At 31.8% G+C, this 20,703-nt stretch overlaps 3 protein-coding genes across 6 annotated transcripts; all 3 read right to left on the bottom strand.

Moving 5' to 3' along the window:
- Positions 1–64: 64 nt before the first annotated feature.
- Positions 65–5,367, bottom strand: LOC100267609 (peptide chain release factor PrfB3, chloroplastic). 2 transcript variants are annotated; one of them, XM_010655628.2, is made up of 6 exons: positions 5,217–5,367; positions 3,702–3,919; positions 2,941–3,141; positions 2,089–2,301; positions 907–1,087; positions 65–469 (listed from the first exon to the last, which is right to left on the bottom strand). In XM_010655628.2, the coding sequence occupies exons 1-6, from the start codon at positions 5,365–5,367 to the stop codon at positions 177–179; spliced, it is 1,257 nt and encodes a 418-aa protein (XP_010653930.1). In that variant the 3' UTR covers positions 65–176. The 2 variants fall into 2 exon arrangements, with proteins under 2 accessions (XP_010653930.1, XP_002274658.1); XM_002274622.3 differs by having other exon boundaries at positions 907–1,084.
- Positions 4,988–15,801, bottom strand: LOC100245305 (uncharacterized). Of its 3 annotated transcripts, none has more exons than XM_002274588.4 (15): positions 15,703–15,801; positions 15,523–15,621; positions 14,399–14,461; positions 13,859–13,950; positions 12,789–12,886; positions 12,506–12,557; positions 12,047–12,139; positions 11,352–11,462; positions 10,587–10,926; positions 9,568–10,064; positions 8,631–8,740; positions 7,885–7,943; positions 7,608–7,795; positions 7,235–7,448; positions 4,988–5,387 (listed from the first exon to the last, which is right to left on the bottom strand). In XM_002274588.4, exons 1-14 carry the CDS (start codon positions 15,743–15,745, stop codon positions 7,263–7,265), a joined length of 2,031 nt encoding a protein of 676 aa, XP_002274624.1. In that variant the 5' UTR covers positions 15,746–15,801; the 3' UTR covers positions 4,988–5,387; positions 7,235–7,262. The 3 variants fall into 3 exon arrangements, with proteins under 3 accessions (XP_002274624.1, XP_019077012.1, XP_019077011.1); XM_019221467.2 differs by lacking the exon at positions 15,703–15,801 and adding an exon at positions 15,116–15,186 and having other exon boundaries at positions 15,523–15,614; XM_019221466.2 differs by lacking the exons at positions 15,523–15,621; positions 15,703–15,801 and adding an exon at positions 14,917–15,053.
- A 1,693-nt stretch (positions 15,802–17,494) lies between these two features.
- LOC100250432 (probable F-box protein At5g04010) lies at positions 17,495–18,499 on the bottom strand. Its single transcript, XM_002274559.4, has one exon. It carries the CDS (start codon positions 18,421–18,423, stop codon positions 17,662–17,664), a length of 762 nt encoding a protein of 253 aa, XP_002274595.1. The 5' UTR covers positions 18,424–18,499; the 3' UTR covers positions 17,495–17,661.
- Positions 18,500–20,703: the final 2,204 nt, after the last annotated feature.

Raw genomic sequence — 20,703 nt, 5'->3', positions numbered from 1 at the left:
TCCCTCAGCAATATCATCAAACAATTTTATTTTATATTTTTTCATTTTAAGATGCGAGTCTGGATTAATTTGGAAAGCCAAGATCAGCTTTAGATTTGGATTTTCAAATTTGTACAATGTGGAACAGAACATTGAACTTCCAAAGGAGTTACAAAGAAGAGCAAGATGATTTGGTTTTACATGATCATATCACTTGCCTGTCTCATACTAATATTTGCTCCAATCAGAGGTTCAATATTTCCATCCAAAACAGAATTTAAATCCGGCAACTGGATGTCGGTCTTTACATCTTGCACAAGCTTGTTTGGATGAAATACATACCTTCTGGTTTCTTGTTTCCACATATCAGCAATGGCTTCTCTCTTGATGCCACCTACTTCAGGAATTCCCTGTTCCATTGCAGTCACAACAAGTTTGGCCTTCAGGCGATTAAGGGCCCTCATCTTATTTGCAAAGTGGCTTCTCTCACCTGCACATCAAAAATTATTTTTCACATCTGATCTCTGAGAAAATTATCAAGAAAAAAAAAAGTAAAGACAGGGTTTTCTCTTATATATTGTTAGCGCTGCATGACTGTTGCCTTATTAGCTACGAGTTTAAGCTTTTTCATCAACTGGTAGCTTAACAGGATGATCAAATGTTTGGTTCCTATAGGTCTGCAGTTCAGGTGTTTGAGCTGTTTAAGTTATCCTTTCAGGGGCTTTAGGAAAGAGAATAAAATGGTTTCACAGAACAATATTTATATATTGTTAGAAGTAACAGAAACATCTTCATTGGTATTCTTGTCGCATATATGAGTACAGTGGGCTGCAAGCTAGAGCATGGTTTTTACTTCTTGATATCACATAAATGGTTCAAATTCCAGTATCACTATAAATAACGAGTTTTCACCAGTTCATTTATTACCTGAGGATTGAACACTTATGCCAGTTGGAATATGCTGAATGCAAACAGCATGCCCAGTTCGGCCTTGTTCAACCCCATGACATGAAGGAGATGAGATCCTCAAATCCCCATCATCAATTTGTAGGTCAGGAGCTGTTTCAAGGAATAATGGAATAACGTCCACTACTGCTGAGCCAGTCTGCTGCAAGATGTTCCAAATTCAAAAACAAAATAGGATAAGATATGTTAGTCAAATCAAATGATTGATAACTTTCAAAATTTAGAAAATAATCATGGCATGGAGCAACATTATCTGGGGTCTTTATCATTGCTTTTGGCTGTCAGTTTCTACTTAAAACTTAATATAAAAACCCATGATGCTAAAATTATAGAACTTGGCTAAAATGGTGAATATAAATGAGTGAAAGCTAGCCCATGGTCAGCCCTTTTGCTAAAGCAACTCATGGATGGTGAACAGTAGCTTGCAGTTTATGGAGCTTTTGTTGTATAACTCTTAGGTGGTGTTTGTTTTTTTGACTTAATTCTAAATAAAACTTAAGGCTAAATAATACTTAATAGTGTCAAGCATTAAGTTCTTTGTTTTTTTAATATTTTATTTTTATTAAATATTATTTAGTTAAAAAAAAAAATTCAATACATTCACTTTAGAGTACATTTGGTAGTGATTCTAGGAAGTGTTTCTAGCTTTTTAGTTATGTTGGTGGAGGGTGAGGGTCAAGTCTTCGGATTTTGTTTTGCTGGTTGGTTTCAACATGTTATTTTTAGCATTCAGAAAAAAGTCAAATAATTTGGTTTTTTCTATTCAGTAAAACAAATTAAGAAATAAGTCAACAAAAGTAAAAATCAAATTATCAGAAATCTGAATCCAAGTTGCTTTCAGGAAAAATTTTAAAAAACAAACAACACCTTAGTAATTAATAGGTACCAATGTAAATGCAAATTCATGCTCCATGGAAATCAGAAATGAAATAACACAAGCCTAGGACTCTATAAAATAAGTGATTAAAATCTTATCCATCATTCAAAAGGGGAAAAAAGGAGAAAAGGGGAAAATTTTGTGACTTTCTACAAGCACGAAGAAGTGATTTCACATAAACACAAACCCCTTATATTCATCTATCAAAGCTTATATACTAATTTTGATATCCTACTTCAGGCCAGAAGGAAACTGATAGTTTGTACCTCATGGAGTATAGATTCATCATCTGAACTTCTTATCATATGGTGAACTCCCCTCTCTCCTGAAAGATAGCCATAACCATACTCAGATTCAAACTCAATAGTTGCAGACTTGATACCACCATTCTTGGAAGCATACTTCTCAACTACCCTTCCCTTGTAACCTTGCTTTTCAGCCCATTTGGTATACATGCTGAGAAGTTGTTCTGCCCATATCTGAATTCGCATATTAGTAAAATCATGTTGTAGAAGGGGAAATATTTTTGCAGATCATATAAAGGTCTATCTACAACTTAATTCAAAAAAGCCTTTTATAAGCAGATAATTCCAGCTGAATAAAGACATCAGCACCTTCAGTTCACAGGCTTCACACACTAGAATATAATGACACTCATCTATGTTAAGGCTATGCCATAATTTATAAAATACATAAACTTCAAGATATGCCAGGGATCTTCATATCTTAGATAATATTAACAATATGTCATCCTCTTCATACGCTAAGTTGAAGGGGAAAAGAGGAATAGATTCTTTTTAAGTTAAGCATCAAAGCAAATTTTGCCAAGAATCAAAGAACCTCTGTTATATAGGATCCTAAGTTTTAAATTTCGAGTTAAAACTAAGTCTGGTCCCTAAAATCAGAACTAATTTACAAAATCAAAGGAAGCTCAAGTCCAACATCAAGTGAAGAATGCATAGGTTTAGTCACTCTGTAAGCGGAATTAGTTTGTGGAGGGTGATGGGAGTTGATAGGAAGTTCCAAGCCATGGCGAATGCACCAAATTCCCACTCCAGCACTCCATTATCATTACTTTTTTCTTGTTTAAATCTAAAATCAGAACAAGGTTCTCAAACCTCAGAGTAAATGCCTCTAGGCCCTGCTTTAATAGTCAGGCATGCTCCCTCCATGTCAAATTGGCCCCTGAGAAGTTTGGACATCTCGTACTGATACAAGAACTTGCTTACATCTACAGATGCATTATATGCTTGCTCAAAAAGCCCATGATTTATTGCATCCATCTCCACCAGCTGAGTAATCAACTTTGCTTCTTCAGCCTGAACCAATTTGCAGACATAATCAAGTAAAAAATGTAATGCATCGTCTTCACCTTGATTTTGAAAAATAACACCACAAACAAAGTAATGCAAACCATTGACAATGTTTCACACAGAAAATATTTAGGGGGGAAAATTGAAGGAGATTTGTTTCCTTATCAAGCCATTTATCTGGATGATAGATACAGATGAATTCAACTATGTAGGCAGAAATAGGATAACTCAACTACACATGTGGATGTGTGTATTCATCTAAATATCTTCTAATTCCAGAGACCCATAACAGACAGTAATATACTAAAAACGATGATTATGATTAAGGCAGGTAAGGATTCCAGGCCCTATACATGCTTCTGATAACACGTAGTTGGCTTAATCAACAAAATGCCAAACTCTTAGTGCCATAATCCTGTTAAAGAAAATGCATATTCTTTTGATGAGATTTCCATGAAAATCTGCAGGGACAGATTGGGTTGGAGGTCCACAGTGGTTTCCCCACTGAGAAAAAAAGAAACAAACAAAAATTACCAGTTGAACTCTACTAACGAATAACACATTACCTTATAAGTTAGGTCTTTGAGAGTGTCAACCACTTTGGAACTATCAGCTAACTTGCCAAGAATTTCATTGGATTTAGTTACATCATCCCATAAGTTATATTTCCGTATCATTTCTTCCTGCCTAATCCGTGATGCTTCTTCTAGTTCCAATGCTGCCGGTGCTAACATATCAGCTTGGAGAACTACACCTTCAATCTTCTTTCTTAATGAAAACAGACCTGGAAAAAAAACAAATATTACTTCCAATAACATGTAAGTGATGAAGCACAGCAGAACATTATTTCCTTGTATAGCAAAATATTCACTTTTATAAACAAATAATCACAATTCATCATTTAGTTCTGATCAGGTCATTCGTAAATGGAAAACAAAAATTTCATTCCCACCATTTACACATACCAAATATGTTTTACCCATTTGAGAAATGGTAGTTAAGTCCACAAGTATCTGCAAGTTTAGATGCATCAATGCTTTTTACCTATAGTTCACTGTCCATCCTTTCCTTCATACCTCCTCTCTGTACTAGGAAAACAAAGTCAAGCCTAGCATTCATTCTTCAATCATTAGGAGAAAGTTAGATGAAGCACCGGACATGAAGCTTGATCAGGTTCAATCAACCCTATTCAAGCTCAAACTTGTTCATGAGCCCAACTGAGAGAGCTATCTGTCTGGTCTGGATTATCGAGTGCATCCCAATACATGATGGATACCCTTAACTCAAAAATTTAGGACTCCAAAAGCACAATTAATTTCTCATGAACATTGTTACCACATGTTACATGTTACCTCCACCCAATCTCAATTCCTTCGGTAGTTTCTTAAGCATATGTTTCTGTGGTTATATATGATAATCACCTCAACTATTTGCAACCATAGACAATGAAAACCCACTGTTATACATGCTTCACATTCTAAGCAAACCAGAATGCTAACTCGAGTTCAAACCTCACTAATGGTTGCTCATTTTTGGCTTATTAACCAAGTCGGCCTGAAAGCCAAGCTTTAATTTCATCCTCTATCTTAGTAAAAACCATTTAACTTCAACGAAATTTAGTCCAATCCATTTCAAATTTAACCGCTCAAAATAAATTCCCACCAAAAAAAAAAAGCATTGCGGCATAAACCAATTGGATATTGATATTTGTTCCGACCAATTTCAAATTTTCAAATACAAAACCAAAGTAAGAGGAGATATTACTTATCCTTATGACACATGATACACAAAATCAGAGAGAGTGCATTAAAAGTATTTGAGAAATTTTATCATACACCTGACGAGCTAAAAATTTAGAGAAAAAGAGTCCTACCCGTTTTCAAATTTGAACATCCAGAATGGATTTGCACAATAATAAGTAATATTTCGGCATTTAAAGCAATTGGATTTAGCACTAGGGTAACACCCATTTCAAAATTTCGACAACGGAAAGACAAACAATCAGGAAAAAAAGGGGGGCTCAACCATCCTTATCAAAAACTGTGAAAGTATGAGAAGAGGGAAAGCATATGGAGACAGACCCAGCTCTTTGAAGACTTTGTTCTTGTCATCCATGGACTGAGAAGCTCGAACCTGGGTATGCAACTTGTCCCTTCTTGAAGCTTGCCACTTGGAGCTAAATGGAGCTCTTTGTACGGACACAGTCACTGACTCTGCCGCCATTTTCGCCATGAAGCTGCGCCGTCAGGTGACTGCAAAAATATTAGATTTGTTTACGGTGAGAGTCGTGAGACTAGGGTCGAGTGCGGTCAGGTTGCTATAGAATATAGAAAGACCATTTAAAAGTATAAACTGAGAACGGGACCAAGGAGCAAGCGAGCAACTTGCTCCGTGGTTATCTGGACTTCGTTTTTCCTTTTTATTTAAATCTAAATTCGTCCAAAACACGGTGTCCATGTTTTGATTTATCCGTAAATCGTCCTTAAAGAAATTGGAGATTTTTTAAAATCTTTTACCTGGTGCAAGAATTATCTACATTTACCCTTTTTCATCCCAGATATTTAAAAATTAAGGCAAGCGTCCAACACCAGGAACCCCGTATCTGATTGCATTGGGACAAGTCCAACAACAAATTAGAAAACCATCCCATTCAGCTTGAATTCCCGATTCATATGACTAACCTTTTCAAATTTTAAGTGACAAGATCATAAGTCACATGTTACTTCGATTGATACAGCATGCATTTATCATCCTTCCCATTTCATAGGCACCCAATGAGGTTCACATCCCATTTATTTTCTCTTTCATTCTTATATTTAAATATCTTAACCGATAATAAAAAATAAAAAAAAAATAATTTAAAATTCTACTTATAAATAAAATTTCAATTCGTTTGATTTTTTAAAGCAAGTTATTTTTTAAAATATTTTTCAAAAAATAAAAAATTAAAGACTTTTTTTGATAAATTAGTTTTAAAAATATTTTTTTATTTTGATTTTGTAAAAAACACAAAGTGTAAATTTAATTTATGTAATATAAATTACATTAAAAATTAATTGATTAATTTTATTAAAATTAAATGATAATAATTCAAAGTTAATCATTTTTAATACTATTTATATGATTTTATAAATATTATAAAAATATGGATATTAACACCTTATGAAAACATAATTAATTTCTTTTTTTAATAAAAAACAATTATTCAAAATTAATAATTACTAATACTATTCTATTTTAAATGAATATAAAAACATATAAAAATTAATTTTTTAAGGTATAAATGAATCAAATTTTTTATTATAGTATATATTTATTATTCAATTAAGGATATGACATTCTATATAACTTTATTAAATCTATAATTAATTAATCAATTTTTTGAATTTGAAGTTGTTATTAAAAAATTACAAGATTTATTAAAGAATTAAAAGCATTAATTATATTTATTATTTTTTATAATCATTATATATATTTTTTGAATTTTAAATTATTTTTTAAAATTATTAAACTTATTAATAAATTCAATACAAATCTCACTTGATTTAAAATTTATCTTCTTTAATAAGAAAAAAGAACAATTCTTTATTTCACTTTGTTTTTTAAATCATTTCTTAAAGAACAACCAAATAGTAATTTTTTAAAATAATTTTGTTTTTAAATCAAACCCATTTGTATTATTTAATAAAAGATTTAAATGAAAATAACAAAATATATATTTTTAATCATGTACAATGTGAGATTTTTTAAAAAAATAAAAAAAATAAAAAAAAATGTTGTTTTAAACCATATGTACAAATATTATTATTTATAATTTAGTGTTTTTTTTTCATTCCCTTTTTAAATAATATGTACAGATATTATTATTTATAATTTAGTTTTTTTATTTTCATTCCAATTTTTACTTAATATTGAAATTAAAATAAATTATTATTTTACCGGTACATTCCAATATGCATCTAAACATAATAATTGAAATCACCGAAATTCATTCCTGTTCAGGAGGGAATAAAAATGAAAACAAATTATTTGTTCCGTTCCTCATTTTTGGAGTACCAAACACTCCATCACGGTGAGCCAAAGAGGAAAAACTATTTACCTGATCGTAGCAATCTTGATACGTCTATTTACAGAGACTCCGCAAACTGGGGGGCCTCAAAGTCGAGCTCCTGTCTCATGATAGAGTTCATAAACCATTCACTGCTGAAAGTCCATATCCTTTTCTTCACTGCCAACAGCGCTTCCTCCATGTCTATTTCACACGCCACAAAAATTGTTTTTGATGCATCAACCACATCCAATCCATAAATTACCTGATCAAATAAAAAGGTTGGGGTTAGTTTCACCATCTTCATAAGTTTCCCGTGCTTTACATATATTTACAAATGTTACATAGAACATATAATGATTAGATTATAAGTAACTTTTCCACAGGCTTAATTAGTATGGAACTTGGTGAGTTTCTAACATACCTTTCCGCCAGCAAACCTGACAATTGTTGATAAGGTCTCAACTGCAGGTTGCACATGAGGTGCAAGGCATACACTGTATCCTTTAAGCAAAGCTCGGGGCCTTGCCTTTGCTCTAAGAATTACACTTTTTATTTCAGCTCTGTACTTAAACAAATATTCAGCATCTTCTAAAATAAATGCTGATTCATCTGTAAGTAAACAAGTGAAAACCCAAAAACGTGTTAAGAAGGCTTGGATAAAAGTTAGTGCTAAAAGACACAAAGTGCTCTTGACTAACCCACAAATCTGCCCTCGTGGAAGCTTTCTTTCAACCAACTAGGAGATAGTATCCAAGCTCTGCATAACAATCAATACACCCATATTATATAATAACCAAGAAAGACGTGTTTATGTAGACAAGTGTATACAGACTAGGAAGCTAGTAGCCTAGTAGAACAGCGGCAATAACAGAACTATGAGAAGCGACAACCAAAGTCCAATAATCAATAGCCAAGAAGATTTTACAGGGACTAGAATGGGAAGAAAAGGACTTTTGACCAAAATTGTAAACCTGCAAGTTTGTTTACTGTCTTGCCATATGACTACCAGGGCAAAGCTTCATTATTATAATAGTGAAAAAATCTAACAATGAATGCAACTATTGTGATATTTTTTGCTTCTCTCAACTTCTTGCCTGTGCACAATCACAACTGATTGAACTATTCACTTCCAAATGCCTTTCCCTATTTTCTGGACAGTTACCTCATTCACCTTAAACAGTTCAACTACAACAAACGAATGACACCCATTACAGCACAGGAATCAATAAATTCTACCATAACAGCAGTATTTATAGGGATGATGAATACTACTAAAGAAAATAACACAATAACATGATAGAAAAAATCCAACATAATCTAAAGCTTAATAATTACAGGCTACAAAACTTATAATAGATAATACTATGTGATTAAAAAATATAATGATGAAGGCAGAAAGCTCTGGAATCAAGTGGTATAATTTTCAGTTCTGATTAAAACTAACCCGGAACATAAAGCAGTGCAAAAATTCAGTGTCTTTCTCACTTTTCCTGTGACAACATGTGTGCATGCACTTCCATCAGAGGTTACAGAACCACCAAGATCCTTGATTATCTACATAAAAATTGTTAAAGAAAAAAAATGAAGTAATAAACAGATAGAAATACTGGGGGGAAAGAACAATATACAGCACAGAAGTATTTTCAACTCATGATGAATGGGCTAGTCAAACCCCAAAATCAGTATGCAATAACTAATTCAATAAATTAATATAATGAACAAAATATCAGTAAAATGTATTTAAAGGGGTTTTGATTTCTCGCTAAAGTTGAATTCAAGATTCCATATCTAGAAAAGCAAATGATACAGGAGGTGAGACATGAAGTTAAGCCTCAAAGATAAAAATATTCCAGTTTCCAATGACACAGATAGCAATCTATTGCAGGATTGTTACAACTGAGAAGGTAGATATTTGGTAAAGTCTTGTAATAGATAAAAATACGACCTCAGAATGCAGGTTCCAAAATTAGCATAAAAAACAAAAAAGCTATTGAATAGATGGAGCATTTATTCCACTCTCAAAAATGACTGATTTTATTCATTCTGGAAACTACATTCCGCAACTCGACATAAAATAAGGGTTGACATCCTGAATCAGCTACCAAACCTTAGGTTTCACACTATGAAACCCAGTTCTGAGAGTAGGCCAAATTAAGAAGAATTTCCTGTCACCTATGGAGAAAAGATGACTTTCCTAAATATCAAAGTAGCAACAAACTTGAAATAGATCCCATTTTCAAAGCATTTTTCAACACTGATCTGACTCAATAACACATCATCATGCTATTTAATCTCAGTAACAGAACATGCAAAACCACAGATGCTTTGCAACATCATTATGAACATTACATCAATAAAAACAGAGTAAATAAACTGAATACCTTTGTAAGATGTGCTTTCTTAGTATCATCAGCAATATTCATCAACATGATTCTAAATCCTTCTCCCTTTTCTTGAAGTTCAAAGCTGAGCTGATCTTTTGACAGTGGCCTACAATCTTCAACATTCTTCTCTACATAGCTACTGGACAGAATATCCCTAGGGAGAACTTCAGACAAAGATTCATTTCTAGTAGTGCCCAAGGAGCATCCAACAAAACACACATTATCTATTTTACCATTTCCCGAAACAATATCCCAGTTGGAATCTAACTGGCAGCCAATTTGATGACTTCCCTTTACTTTTTTGGACTTCAGTGAAGACAATGAGGCTTCCCAAACCCTCTTTTTGGCACCATGTGCAGAACAGGAACAGTTTGCTTCAACATCAGTTCCAACACCAGTTAATCTTACATCATTGGTCATGTTGTTGCAATCTACTTCCTCAAAAGGAACCAGGTCTCTACAGACATTTATTGACTCATGATTATGAAAAGAACCTGTTAAGAACAGCAGAGGATATTACATTTGCATCATGGAAGCATAATTAAAATTGTTTGCAAAAAGGAAATTTAATTAGGATCACAAAAAAAAAAAAAATGAATTAATCTACGTCATCTTTTAAGCTATTCAAATTGTTTAGCTGCGAGCTGTAACATGAACGTGTCATTTTCAAGATTTAAATATACAGTGACTCCTTTCAACTTGTTAGTAACAGTTCAAGTGATGACTCTCTCGAGTGGCGAGGGATTGAGGGCAGAGATGGAAAGGTTCAAGGTTAAATTCCTTGTGTCAGAAAAAGATAATTATCAAATAAAAAATGTTCAAATGATGACTCTTTTCTTCACAAAAGTTAACCAGAAGACAAAATTTTGATTCAGATGATATTAAAAACAAGATTAAATTACTTAAATTCCATATCATCTTTAATTTACCAGAGTATAATTTCTGATACAAGAAAACTGCTGGCATATTGTTAGATAGGAAGAATAAATTACCAAAACAAATAATTGGATACTTACCATCCAACATGTCATCATCTTTCTGGAATCCATCCTTCACCAAAACATGAGGTAGAAATGTTTTAAGGCTAGTTTGAACTGGTGCTTTTAGAGTATCAAGACTCTCCCCTATATCTCCCAGCCCTTGAATTTGAACATCAAGTGATGAGGACTTCTCATGAGGCTTTAATGAAAAAGACTTCTTCACAGCATCTGAAAAGTTAGCTGAAATGTCTTTGCTGAGATGAGAAACCATGAGGGTTGATCCACCAGGAAAGCACAGTGCCCTGCGAATGTCAGCCCTAATGGGTAGTCTGCGAGCTCTCCCTTTGGTATCCACTTCTGCTATCGATACAAAACCCTGCAATCATAATCCGCTTTCATAAATCAAATGCAATAAATAAGAAGGCAATTATTTCTACAGAAACTGCCGAGTTTTCTATTTCTCACAATAGAATAATTATGCCTCAAGTCCAAAGCTTACCCTAAGAAGCAGCCTCCTACATGCAAATATGGTAATATTTTTTAGACTGTTAAGCACAACAATTATATCCACAGAAAAAGGATGATTCAAGTTTTATCAGAATAATGTAGCAGTAGATAATCATGATGAAAACATGATGTCCTATTCTGAAACCATGTCTCGGGGATGCAGCTTTAGTGTCCTAAAGCCTCATTTTAGAAATGTGGCTTCAGGAAAATAATAATAAGAAAAATTAAAAATATTAAACAAATAAACAAACCAACCTCAGCTATGTACTCTTATTACAAGCTTTTCCAACATACCTGCTTGAGCCAAAATCCTTCAGATTCCTTGTCTCCCCAGCAGAATATCGTGCGAATACCAACATTCTGAAGCCTTTTTCTCAATTCTATGTACAAGAGGCGACCAATCCCCTAAAAGTTCAAAAGAGTGGTTTGATTGCCATGTGATTAATTTCAAAATAAGCCCCATAAAATCATTAATAATTATTATCACAATCACAGAAACAGCAAGAGAATCCATGCATGAATGAAAAGTAAAAATGCAACAGATTTAAAAGCAAAATTCCTTGTAATGTAAGCTGTTACGCTGCATTCACTTGAAATTTAAGTAATACTGAAAAGCTAAGTCCAAAAAGTCCAGTAAATCTCTGCAAAGAGCCTTCAACAAATTACAGCCATGAATATTTATTATTTTGCTTTAGAAGGCCTCTTGTTTCCATCCACTTATGCCATGTCCACAGCTTGTTCAGTTTTATTTTTCTGTTTTAAGATATTTACCTCATCTTCTCTATTGTATCACACAAAACCAAGAAAATTGATATTGAGCATTAAACAGCATAGTGAGAAGTGTTATAAATATAAACTAGATAGATATTAGTTGCAAGAACTTATAATTGAAAACTGGGTTTGGTTATATTAGCATAGAAAAAACAAGCCTAAAATTACTGATATTTTGCACCAAAATTAGGCACTGAAACTCAAAACGAACACCTAACCTTGCTTTGAAAGTTTGAGCTAACAGCAGTAAGAGGAATCTCAGCATACTGTGTGTCAGCAGGAATGATTTGGTAAGTAACTGCAGCTATAACCTGTATAAAGAAAACAAGGATGAATCATGAAACAAGATTAGCTATGACTGAAGAACTATAATGCTCTATCAATGAGTAGTAATGAAATATCAAGATAAAACAGAGTTATGCAAAACTTTAACTAGTACACTTTGAAACAGTGAGAAAAACAGAGGAAAGAAACATAATCCATCTCAATTTCCTGCTTGTAGAACCGTGCTTTATAACTTTCAATGAACAACAACTCTTGCCTTATCTAGCAAATGCTTGTTCATACATGTAAGACTTAGCTCAGGTCTGACTGGTTGGAGGGAAATATGAAAATCAGAAAGGGTTCCACACCCAAGCCAATTTCATAGACAAACAAAAACTGTAAAGCAGAAGTACCTTGCCAGGTCCTTCCATGAAATTTGATAGCAAAAGCAATGAGCAATATTTCCTGGAGAAAATCAAAAGCAACAGATTGTTTGAGTAATTCACAGCTACTTGACCTAGTCATTTAAATGAGTCACAGGGGATAGCTAAGTAGCATAGGTTTACGCACAAGGATGTTGAAACATATGTAATTGAAGTTTCAATGTGGATCAGCATAATGTACAAAGAGGAACAGTCATTTTGGAAACAAGTATGTATGCAATGGGAGAAAACAAAATAAAAAAACATCTTATACCCATTTGATACACATCTTTCAAGGAACATTGACTCTTTCCCAGTATTTGCAGCATAATTCATTGCAGGCAACTCCTCCTTGTATATGTTCAATACCTCCTACAAACCCAAACAGCCACAAGCTTAAGATAGCTGTAGATATTAAATGAAAAAATAAACAAATAAAGCAGCTAATTGGATGTGTGTGACATGACACTGAACCAAAACTTCAACAGGAAAATATCACTGAATTGGGAAAGAGAATAATACCTAAAAACATGAAAAAGAGAAATAACAAATGAGCATTTATGTTTATTTGTTACTTTTCTTTTATATTTTTTTTCTTTTTTTGTGTGGAAGAAATAAATCATGTCATCCACTCTATGGCAACACGAGTTGCAATACATGCAAATAAATATAATTCACAATGCATGCAAATATAATTTCCAATACACATATACACACATCTACATAAAATAAAAATAAAAATAAAAAAAAACCAGGGAGACATGGTAACCAATGTTCCAAATGCATGAAAGGACAAGATCTAGAATCTAGGATCCGCTTTACTTTGAGGATGGCTAACTCAGCAACTGCAGTGAAACCTATGCAATGTGACTTGCAACTGATATGTTCTATTCTTGGTTGTGTGGCTGAATATGCTACAATGCATACTCAGCCATGTAATCACTACTACTATCATTTGTTAGAAAGAAAGAAGATGCTAAAATGCCTGGTTCAGAATTCAGTGCTAAGGTCCTGATGAAATGAAATGGAGAGGTGCACCATATTTTGATGTGATTTGCCTGAAATTCTTTGTTCATTGGATGAAAGGTGTGATGCGAGGAGCTTTCATTAGATACTCTATCCATAGCCACCAGACCTAGGAATCATAACTTCAAGGAGAGAGTAAAAAATTGGGCAGCGAACTAGCCGGATTTATATGGTGTAGCTCTTCGGTCCTCATGCAATTGACAATTTGTTCACGCATCTCTCTACACACACTCATCATTCACAGGTCACAGATAATTATCAAGCAGACATTCTATTTCCCATATCCAAGTACCATGCACCTATACAAATAGATGTTACCTGAAGAAGAGATTTGCTTTGGCTACAGACATCCTTAGGGTTAATAAGCAAAAAGAAGTACTCATCCCCAAAAGATGTTCTCTCTGCTTTCACTGAAGTAAAACAAACAAACAAGGTAAGACCTGGAAATAAAGTTATGCAAATGCAAGGACTAACAACAAATTCAAATATTCAAGACTATTGAACAAACAATTTTTCTAAAAGCTTGAGCTAGTAGGATTTGGACCCACAATATATATCATGCACTCTAACACCCTCACTCACTGCAACCCGTACACACACATGGAGAAACACAAGCCCATAGGCAAACAACCACAATCAGCTTCTTTTTAGGCTTACTTAATAAATTGGGGACATAAACATATGGACACATGGCCTTTCCCCAAACGAGACTCTTATACCATGTTGAACAACCAATTTTCCTAAAAGCTTAAGCTTATAGCATTTGGACTTACAATGTCTATCATGCACTCTAACAAAGACCAAGATCAAAAAAAAAATTATATCAGGAAAAAAAAAAAGATGAGAAAAAACCTATACCACTTTCTTCCAATCTCAAATGCCGAAGATCATTGCAATTCTTGCCATCCACGTCTTCCATTACTGATACATACAATAAAGCAAACAATAAGAGATAATAATCAGACTTCAAATCAAAGCGGAAATAACATCATGAACATTTAGTTGCTAAGCAACCAGACTAAAAGGAAGATTCTGAATTTTATCTTCTCATTTTTCCTTTTTTCCCTGCCTCAAATGTAAAATAATAAAAAGTTCAAAAGTTCAACTATCGATTCTTTTTCTTTTCCTTCATTTCATCAGCAACCAAATTGATCAAGACACATTTAGCAAAAAGTTCTACAAAACTTCTACTCAGAACAACAAGACTCACGATAGTTTGATTGTCAAGAAAACAAAAGAAACCATAATTAAATCCAAACCATCAAACACGTGCAACCACTTCTAGGGTTTTAAGATTAATGCTCTTGAACTGAAAACAAAAAAGGAAATAAAAATTAAATTCTGCTATTTTTACATTAATCCAAATTGCAGTTTACCTGGGTGCCAAGAAAAGAAAATTTCAAGATTGAAAGATTCAATTTCTTGTTCTTCCATTGGACCAATTAATATCAGTCTCACCAAATATAAAAAGAAAAAGAAATTCGATATTCAATATTGAGCAAAAATAATATAAAAAAAATGATAATAAAGCATTATTTCAAGATTCAGGATCAGTGAAAATTTCAAGATTCAAACCTTATTTTTTATTGTATCTCCCATCATCTTCCCATCAACCAAACAGACCAATTAAAAAACAGTATATCCTACTGAAAAAAGGAAAGTGAATCTTAACATTCAAGATTAATGAAAAAAACCAAAAAAAAATCCTGCTATAGAGTAAAGAATGATGAAAATTTCAAGATTCAATGTTTCAATCCTCTTCTCTTCCTTCAATCCCTTCCAGTATTCGACATCAATATCAATAACAGACCATCAAAATGAAAAAGAAAGAAAAAGCAGCATTCAAGATTAATAAAAATTTCAACATTCGCCTCCCTTTTCAGTTTTTTTTCTTCATTTTACCATCATCCCAATAGAGCGAACCAAAATCAGTTCTAGGAGGCAAAAAGAAACCAAAATCTCTAACAAATAAAAACCAGTACCTGAAACTTTTATTTTTGTATTTTTAGATGCAGAAATGAGAAGGCAGTTTGGATCCGATTGGCAGGTAGCCTTTCCTTGTATTGAGATCTCGCAATTTCCTGAAAATTTGAAATCCATTGCCATCAAAATCTTTCGATTAGAAAACCTAGAGTCTCCTAGGGTTTTGATTTCTGATTTACCGATTGGAATTGATGAGTGCTGTAAGCTCTTTTTTGGCGCCATGTCCTTCCGAGTTCGAATGAATTGTGAAGGATCGAGGATCTTAAATAGGCGGGAAGAAAATGGTACTATCGTAATTTTAATACGGTACAGTGCTATTTTAGTACAGTTTCCACCTAAACCGACATGCTTTTTGACACTACAGGCGGTCAATTACCATGGTTTTGCTTAAAATCATATTCTCCTTTTAATTTATTTTTTATATTTCAATACTAAAATTTCACTTGTTATAATATTTAATTATCAGTGGTCATGCTTTTAAATGGTTAAAATTAAAATTCAAATAAATAAAATTTTAATTAATAAAAATTATTATATGATAAATAAAAAAAACTAAGAATTAGAACATCTATTTTAATAAATAATTAAATTCAACTAAAACTTTATTAAAAATGCAATATTCATTAAATTCAATTTTATTTTATTAAAAATAAAAATAATTTTAAAATAAATAAATTTAAAATTATAGATAATTTTAAAGTAAATAATTTGTAATCAAATTATTAATACAAGTATCATCATAAAAGCATAGATTATATTTTTTTATTAAAAAATAACAATATTGGTAAATATTGATATTGACCTCTTCATAAAAATGTAATTATTTTATTAAAAATAAAAACCAATTAATTAATAATTTGTTTAAGATAAAATTTAAAATTTTCATATAAAAAAATTAAAGTTTTGATATAATTAATTAAATGGATTTTATTAAAAATCAATACTTTTTTAAAAAAGCTTAAAATATTTCCTCGTAATCTTGATTTCTAACTCATTTAAAAATAATTCATAAAAAAATTATAAATAAATAAAAAACAACATATTTATACACTCATTTAAGGAATTTTATAAATTTATAAGAATTTATATATATTGTATATTCTCATGTGTTAGGATTATAGTTAAACCAACCTAAGCTAATTACCTTACAACTATATATACAATTATGTATATACAATTATGTAATAAATATGATGAAAAAAAAAACGCATATGAAATAAATAGAGTAGAAAAATAAAATTGCAAACTCAAAATTTTATGATGATTTTATGTAATCGATTGGTCTATGTCCATTTTCCTCAAACTCTTAAATGAGTAAAGGTTTTACTAATCTAAGACTTTTAACAAAAACTCTCAAACATTATAATTGAATTATGATTTCAGATTGAACTTTGTGGCTCCAAACACCTCACACTATGATTTCAGATTGAACTTTGTGGGTCCAAACACCTCACACTAGATTTTTCACTTGAACAATATCCTACACTTTAGATTACATCTCAAAGGTTTATAAAAAAATGATAAAAAAACATTATCACAAAATCCAAGTACAAATTTTAGATTTAAATAATACAAGATAAATTAGAATTATTAAATGAATTCACAATTTCACTAACCAAACAAACGGTGGTTGAAGGTTAGAACATCAAATGTTATTCAAAGTAGGAGGGTATAAAATCCATTTTAATCAATTGAGCCCAACCAGCTCAACAATTTCCTTGGACCATTGTACAATATATTATCCTATATTATTATATTATATTTCCTCCTTATTTTTTATTTTTTAAATACCAAAATAATTTATAATTATTTATTGTACAGTATCTTACAATTTTATTTCATTTAATATTAAACTTCTAATACAAATATTCAATTTATTTATTTTTAAATTATAGTTAAATATAACGAAGAAAACGATAAAAAAGACTGTTATTTTCCATTCTGTGTTTTACACTGAAACCATGCTCTAACTTTCACCCAAGGAAATTTAGGTTTCTTGAAACGCTGAAACTTTACATCCAAAATTTGTTAATACAAAAACAGAGTCCCAACTCTCAAGCGCACACGTAGATAATAACATGATAATATAAATAGAGGCATTATAGATATACACTGAGGCAGAGGTGCATTTCTACTCATCAGTCATGAGAGGGTGAAAGAAAATGCTGCAAGTACCTGAGAGCATCATCAACACTCACATATCTCCAGCTCACTACACTCAACACACCCACTCCCACCTTCCCCACTCTCACCCTCCCTCCTCTCCCATCTTCAGCCTCACAAAACCCCAACCTCAAATCCGCCACCAGCCCACTTCCCACCCTACCCGAGCAACACACCGGCGCCGGCAGCTCACTCGAGAACCACCCCTCCACGTCCGGAACAAAGCTCCCCTTCCCCTTATACTCCATCATAGAGAAGACCCCCTGCCACCCTTTCAACACCACACTCCACATAACCCTCACTCCGGCCAACACTTTCGCCATCCTCGGCGGCTCGCACACCTCCATATCAAACCGAAACAGACCGTTGGGGTCTGGCTCCAGGTCGCTCGCCGGTTTCGCAATGGTCACGATGCCGGAATCCCTGCACTGGACGTCGATTGCGAAAACGACGTCATCGAGGGAGAGCCGGGGCTTGGAGGGGCTCCGGAGGCGGCGCTTCACAGAGACGTAGCCGATAGCGTAGAGGCGGCGGTAGGGGACGGTGGGGTCCGCGGCGCGGAGGTTGCAGAGGGAGGGGAAGTGGGCAGAGCAGATGGGCTGCCAGAGGTGGTCGGAGGACATGGAGATGGACCATGACCTGGAGACACAGGATGATATAGCTAGGGCTTTTGGGTCAAGGTAGTGAGCCACCAGGAGGAGGACCTCCCATGGAGGTGAACAAATACAAGATTTCATTAATATCGCCTCTTCCTGCGGAATGGGATGCTGGGGGCTGTGGATAAAGCAATGTGGGAGTATTTCGGAGTCATATATATATATATATATATATGTCCAGCACAGTAGGAGTGTGGATGTGCTGGTAGCGTGTGGGAAACGTGGCATGCTTTGTGCATTGCATGGACATGTGCTGCTCCTGCGTAGCACGCGTGTCCGGTTACATGGACGTGTCCATTTATAAGCAACAATTATGATCCTCTTAGTTTAATTTTTTTAGAAAAATAAAATTGAGTATATTTTATTACCGTCGTGGATGAAGTTATCATTTTTTCAATCGAGTAAGATTTTATAATCTATTATTTTATTTTATTTTATTTTTAAATATTGGAATATGTAAAATTGATTAATGAATTGAATTATTAATTGTGACAAATAATATGGATTAGTGACGATGACAATAGAAGACCCTACCTTGAGCCTACAAATACTTGTGGCAAACCTTTCTTTTGGTTGGCTGCATAGGATACGATAAAAGATGAAATATCGTATAATATCTTACTTGGTCGGATAAAATATAATAAATTATTTTATCTTTTATTAATTATCATGTCATATATTTAATTAAACATAAGATAGAATTAATGATGAAATATATTATCTATCTTTTTTATATAATTTATACATAAAATAAGTTAATTTTGAACTAAAATATATATATATATATATATATATTATTTTATATATTGAATAACATAATATAATTTTTTTTATTTATAAAGTTTAAATATTTTAATCATGAATATTGTTAAATATAGGAGAAGTTTCATATATTTTAAATAAAAAATATTATAATGCAATATTTTTTATTTTAAAAATTGAAAAAATGACATATGTTCCATTTTATTTTATTTTATCCATATTATAAATTAAATATAAGCATAACATAATAAATCCTATTGGATATACTACATTGAGATATCATATCCATTATATTTAATTTTCAAGGCATATCATATCCCACTTAAAATCATATCATAAAATATGCATTTTCTAGTATATGATATTTTATAATATATATATATTTATCTTATCTTGCCAATCAAATCTTAAATTATGTTTGATTTGTTAGATATAGTATGAATACATATCCTACTCTATGTTGGGATAAGATAAGTCATCCTATTACCTATTTTAACACATATTCAACCTGATAAAATATTACAAAATAATATATATTATATTTAATTATTTTATAAACTAAATATAAATATAATATAATATATCGCATTGGATATGTTATAGTAGAATATTATGTTTATTGAATTTAATATCCGTTATATTTCATTGAAAGTTATATCATGAGATATACATTTCTTTATGATATATGATATCTTAAAATTTGCATTTACTACCCAATGAGATGAGATATTTTAAAATATACATATCCTATCATATATTATGCTATACTCGTACTAGGCTAAATTTGGTTGACTATTCTATATATATTATAATATCATATCTCATTGTATTGGGTTAGGATATGTTTTCACATGATATTTTTTTCGAGTGTTAAATCAAATTGATATGAAATTCTAAATTCATAAATCTAATGAGATATATTATATTATGATTATATTTAGTTAAAATAAATAAACAAAAAAAATGGAATATATATTATTTTATCATGTTTAGAATAAAAATTATATCACATTATAATATTTTATGTTAAAAAAATGTAAAATTCATTTTATGTTTAACAATATTCATAATTAAAATATCTAAACTCCATAAATTAAATTTTTTATATTATTTTATCCAATATTAAAAAAATAATATATATATATATGTATGTGTGTGTAATACATATATTAATATTATTTTACAATGATATCTTAAAACATACATATCATATCCTATTTTATCTCGCATCTTTTAATATATTTGGTTGATTGTATATTGTATAAGATATGATATGAATTAAATAATTTATCTTATGTTTGATTGGTGATGAAATACTATAAATTATGTCATTTATTTTATTTTATGTTCAATTGAGATATATTATTTATCTTATTTTTTTATATCGCCTTTATACAAAGATATGTTAATATTGGGTCAATATACAAGATATGCATACCACATGCATCATAAATTATTATTATCTTTTATCAAAATTTAATTTTTTATATTACTTATTTTGAAAAATAATTTTTATTATAAAATTAAAATCATGGTAAAGAAAAAGAACTAAAAAAAATTATAAAATAATATAAATATTATATATATAATAAATTATTT

This window comes from Vitis vinifera, chromosome 8 (genome assembly GCF_030704535.1).
Source record: "Vitis vinifera cultivar Pinot Noir 40024 chromosome 8, ASM3070453v1".
Lineage (NCBI taxonomy): Eukaryota > Viridiplantae > Streptophyta > Magnoliopsida > Vitales > Vitaceae > Vitis > Vitis vinifera.
This window is presented reverse-complemented; position numbering and strand designations above follow the sequence as displayed.

Coding starts and splice junctions, on each gene's coding strand:
- LOC100267609 (XM_010655628.2), bottom strand. CDS start 5,367: ATGGCGAAAATGGCGGCAGAGTCAGTGACTGTGTCCGTACAAAGAGCT. Junction 2,302..2,940: donor CTAGAGGCATTTACTCTGAG/GTTTGAGAACCT, acceptor ATGCGAATTCAG/ATATGGGCAGAACAACTTCT. Junction 1,088..2,088: donor ATGAATCTATACTCCATGAG/GTACAAACTATC, acceptor AACATCTTGCAG/CAGACTGGCTCAGCAGTAGT.
- LOC100245305 (XM_002274588.4), bottom strand. CDS start 15,745: ATGGCGCCAAAAAAGAGCTTACAGCACTCATCAATTCCAATCG. Junction 12,558..12,788: donor GAAAGATGTGTATCAAATGG/GTATAAGATGTT, acceptor GATTTTCTCCAG/GAAATATTGCTCATTGCTTT. Junction 10,927..11,351: donor AAGGATTTTGGCTCAAGCAG/GTATGTTGGAAA, acceptor TTATGATTGCAG/GGTTTTGTATCGATAGCAGA.
- LOC100250432 (XM_002274559.4), bottom strand. CDS start 18,423: ATGAAATCTTGTATTTGTTCACCTCCATGGGAGGTCCTCCTCCTGGTG.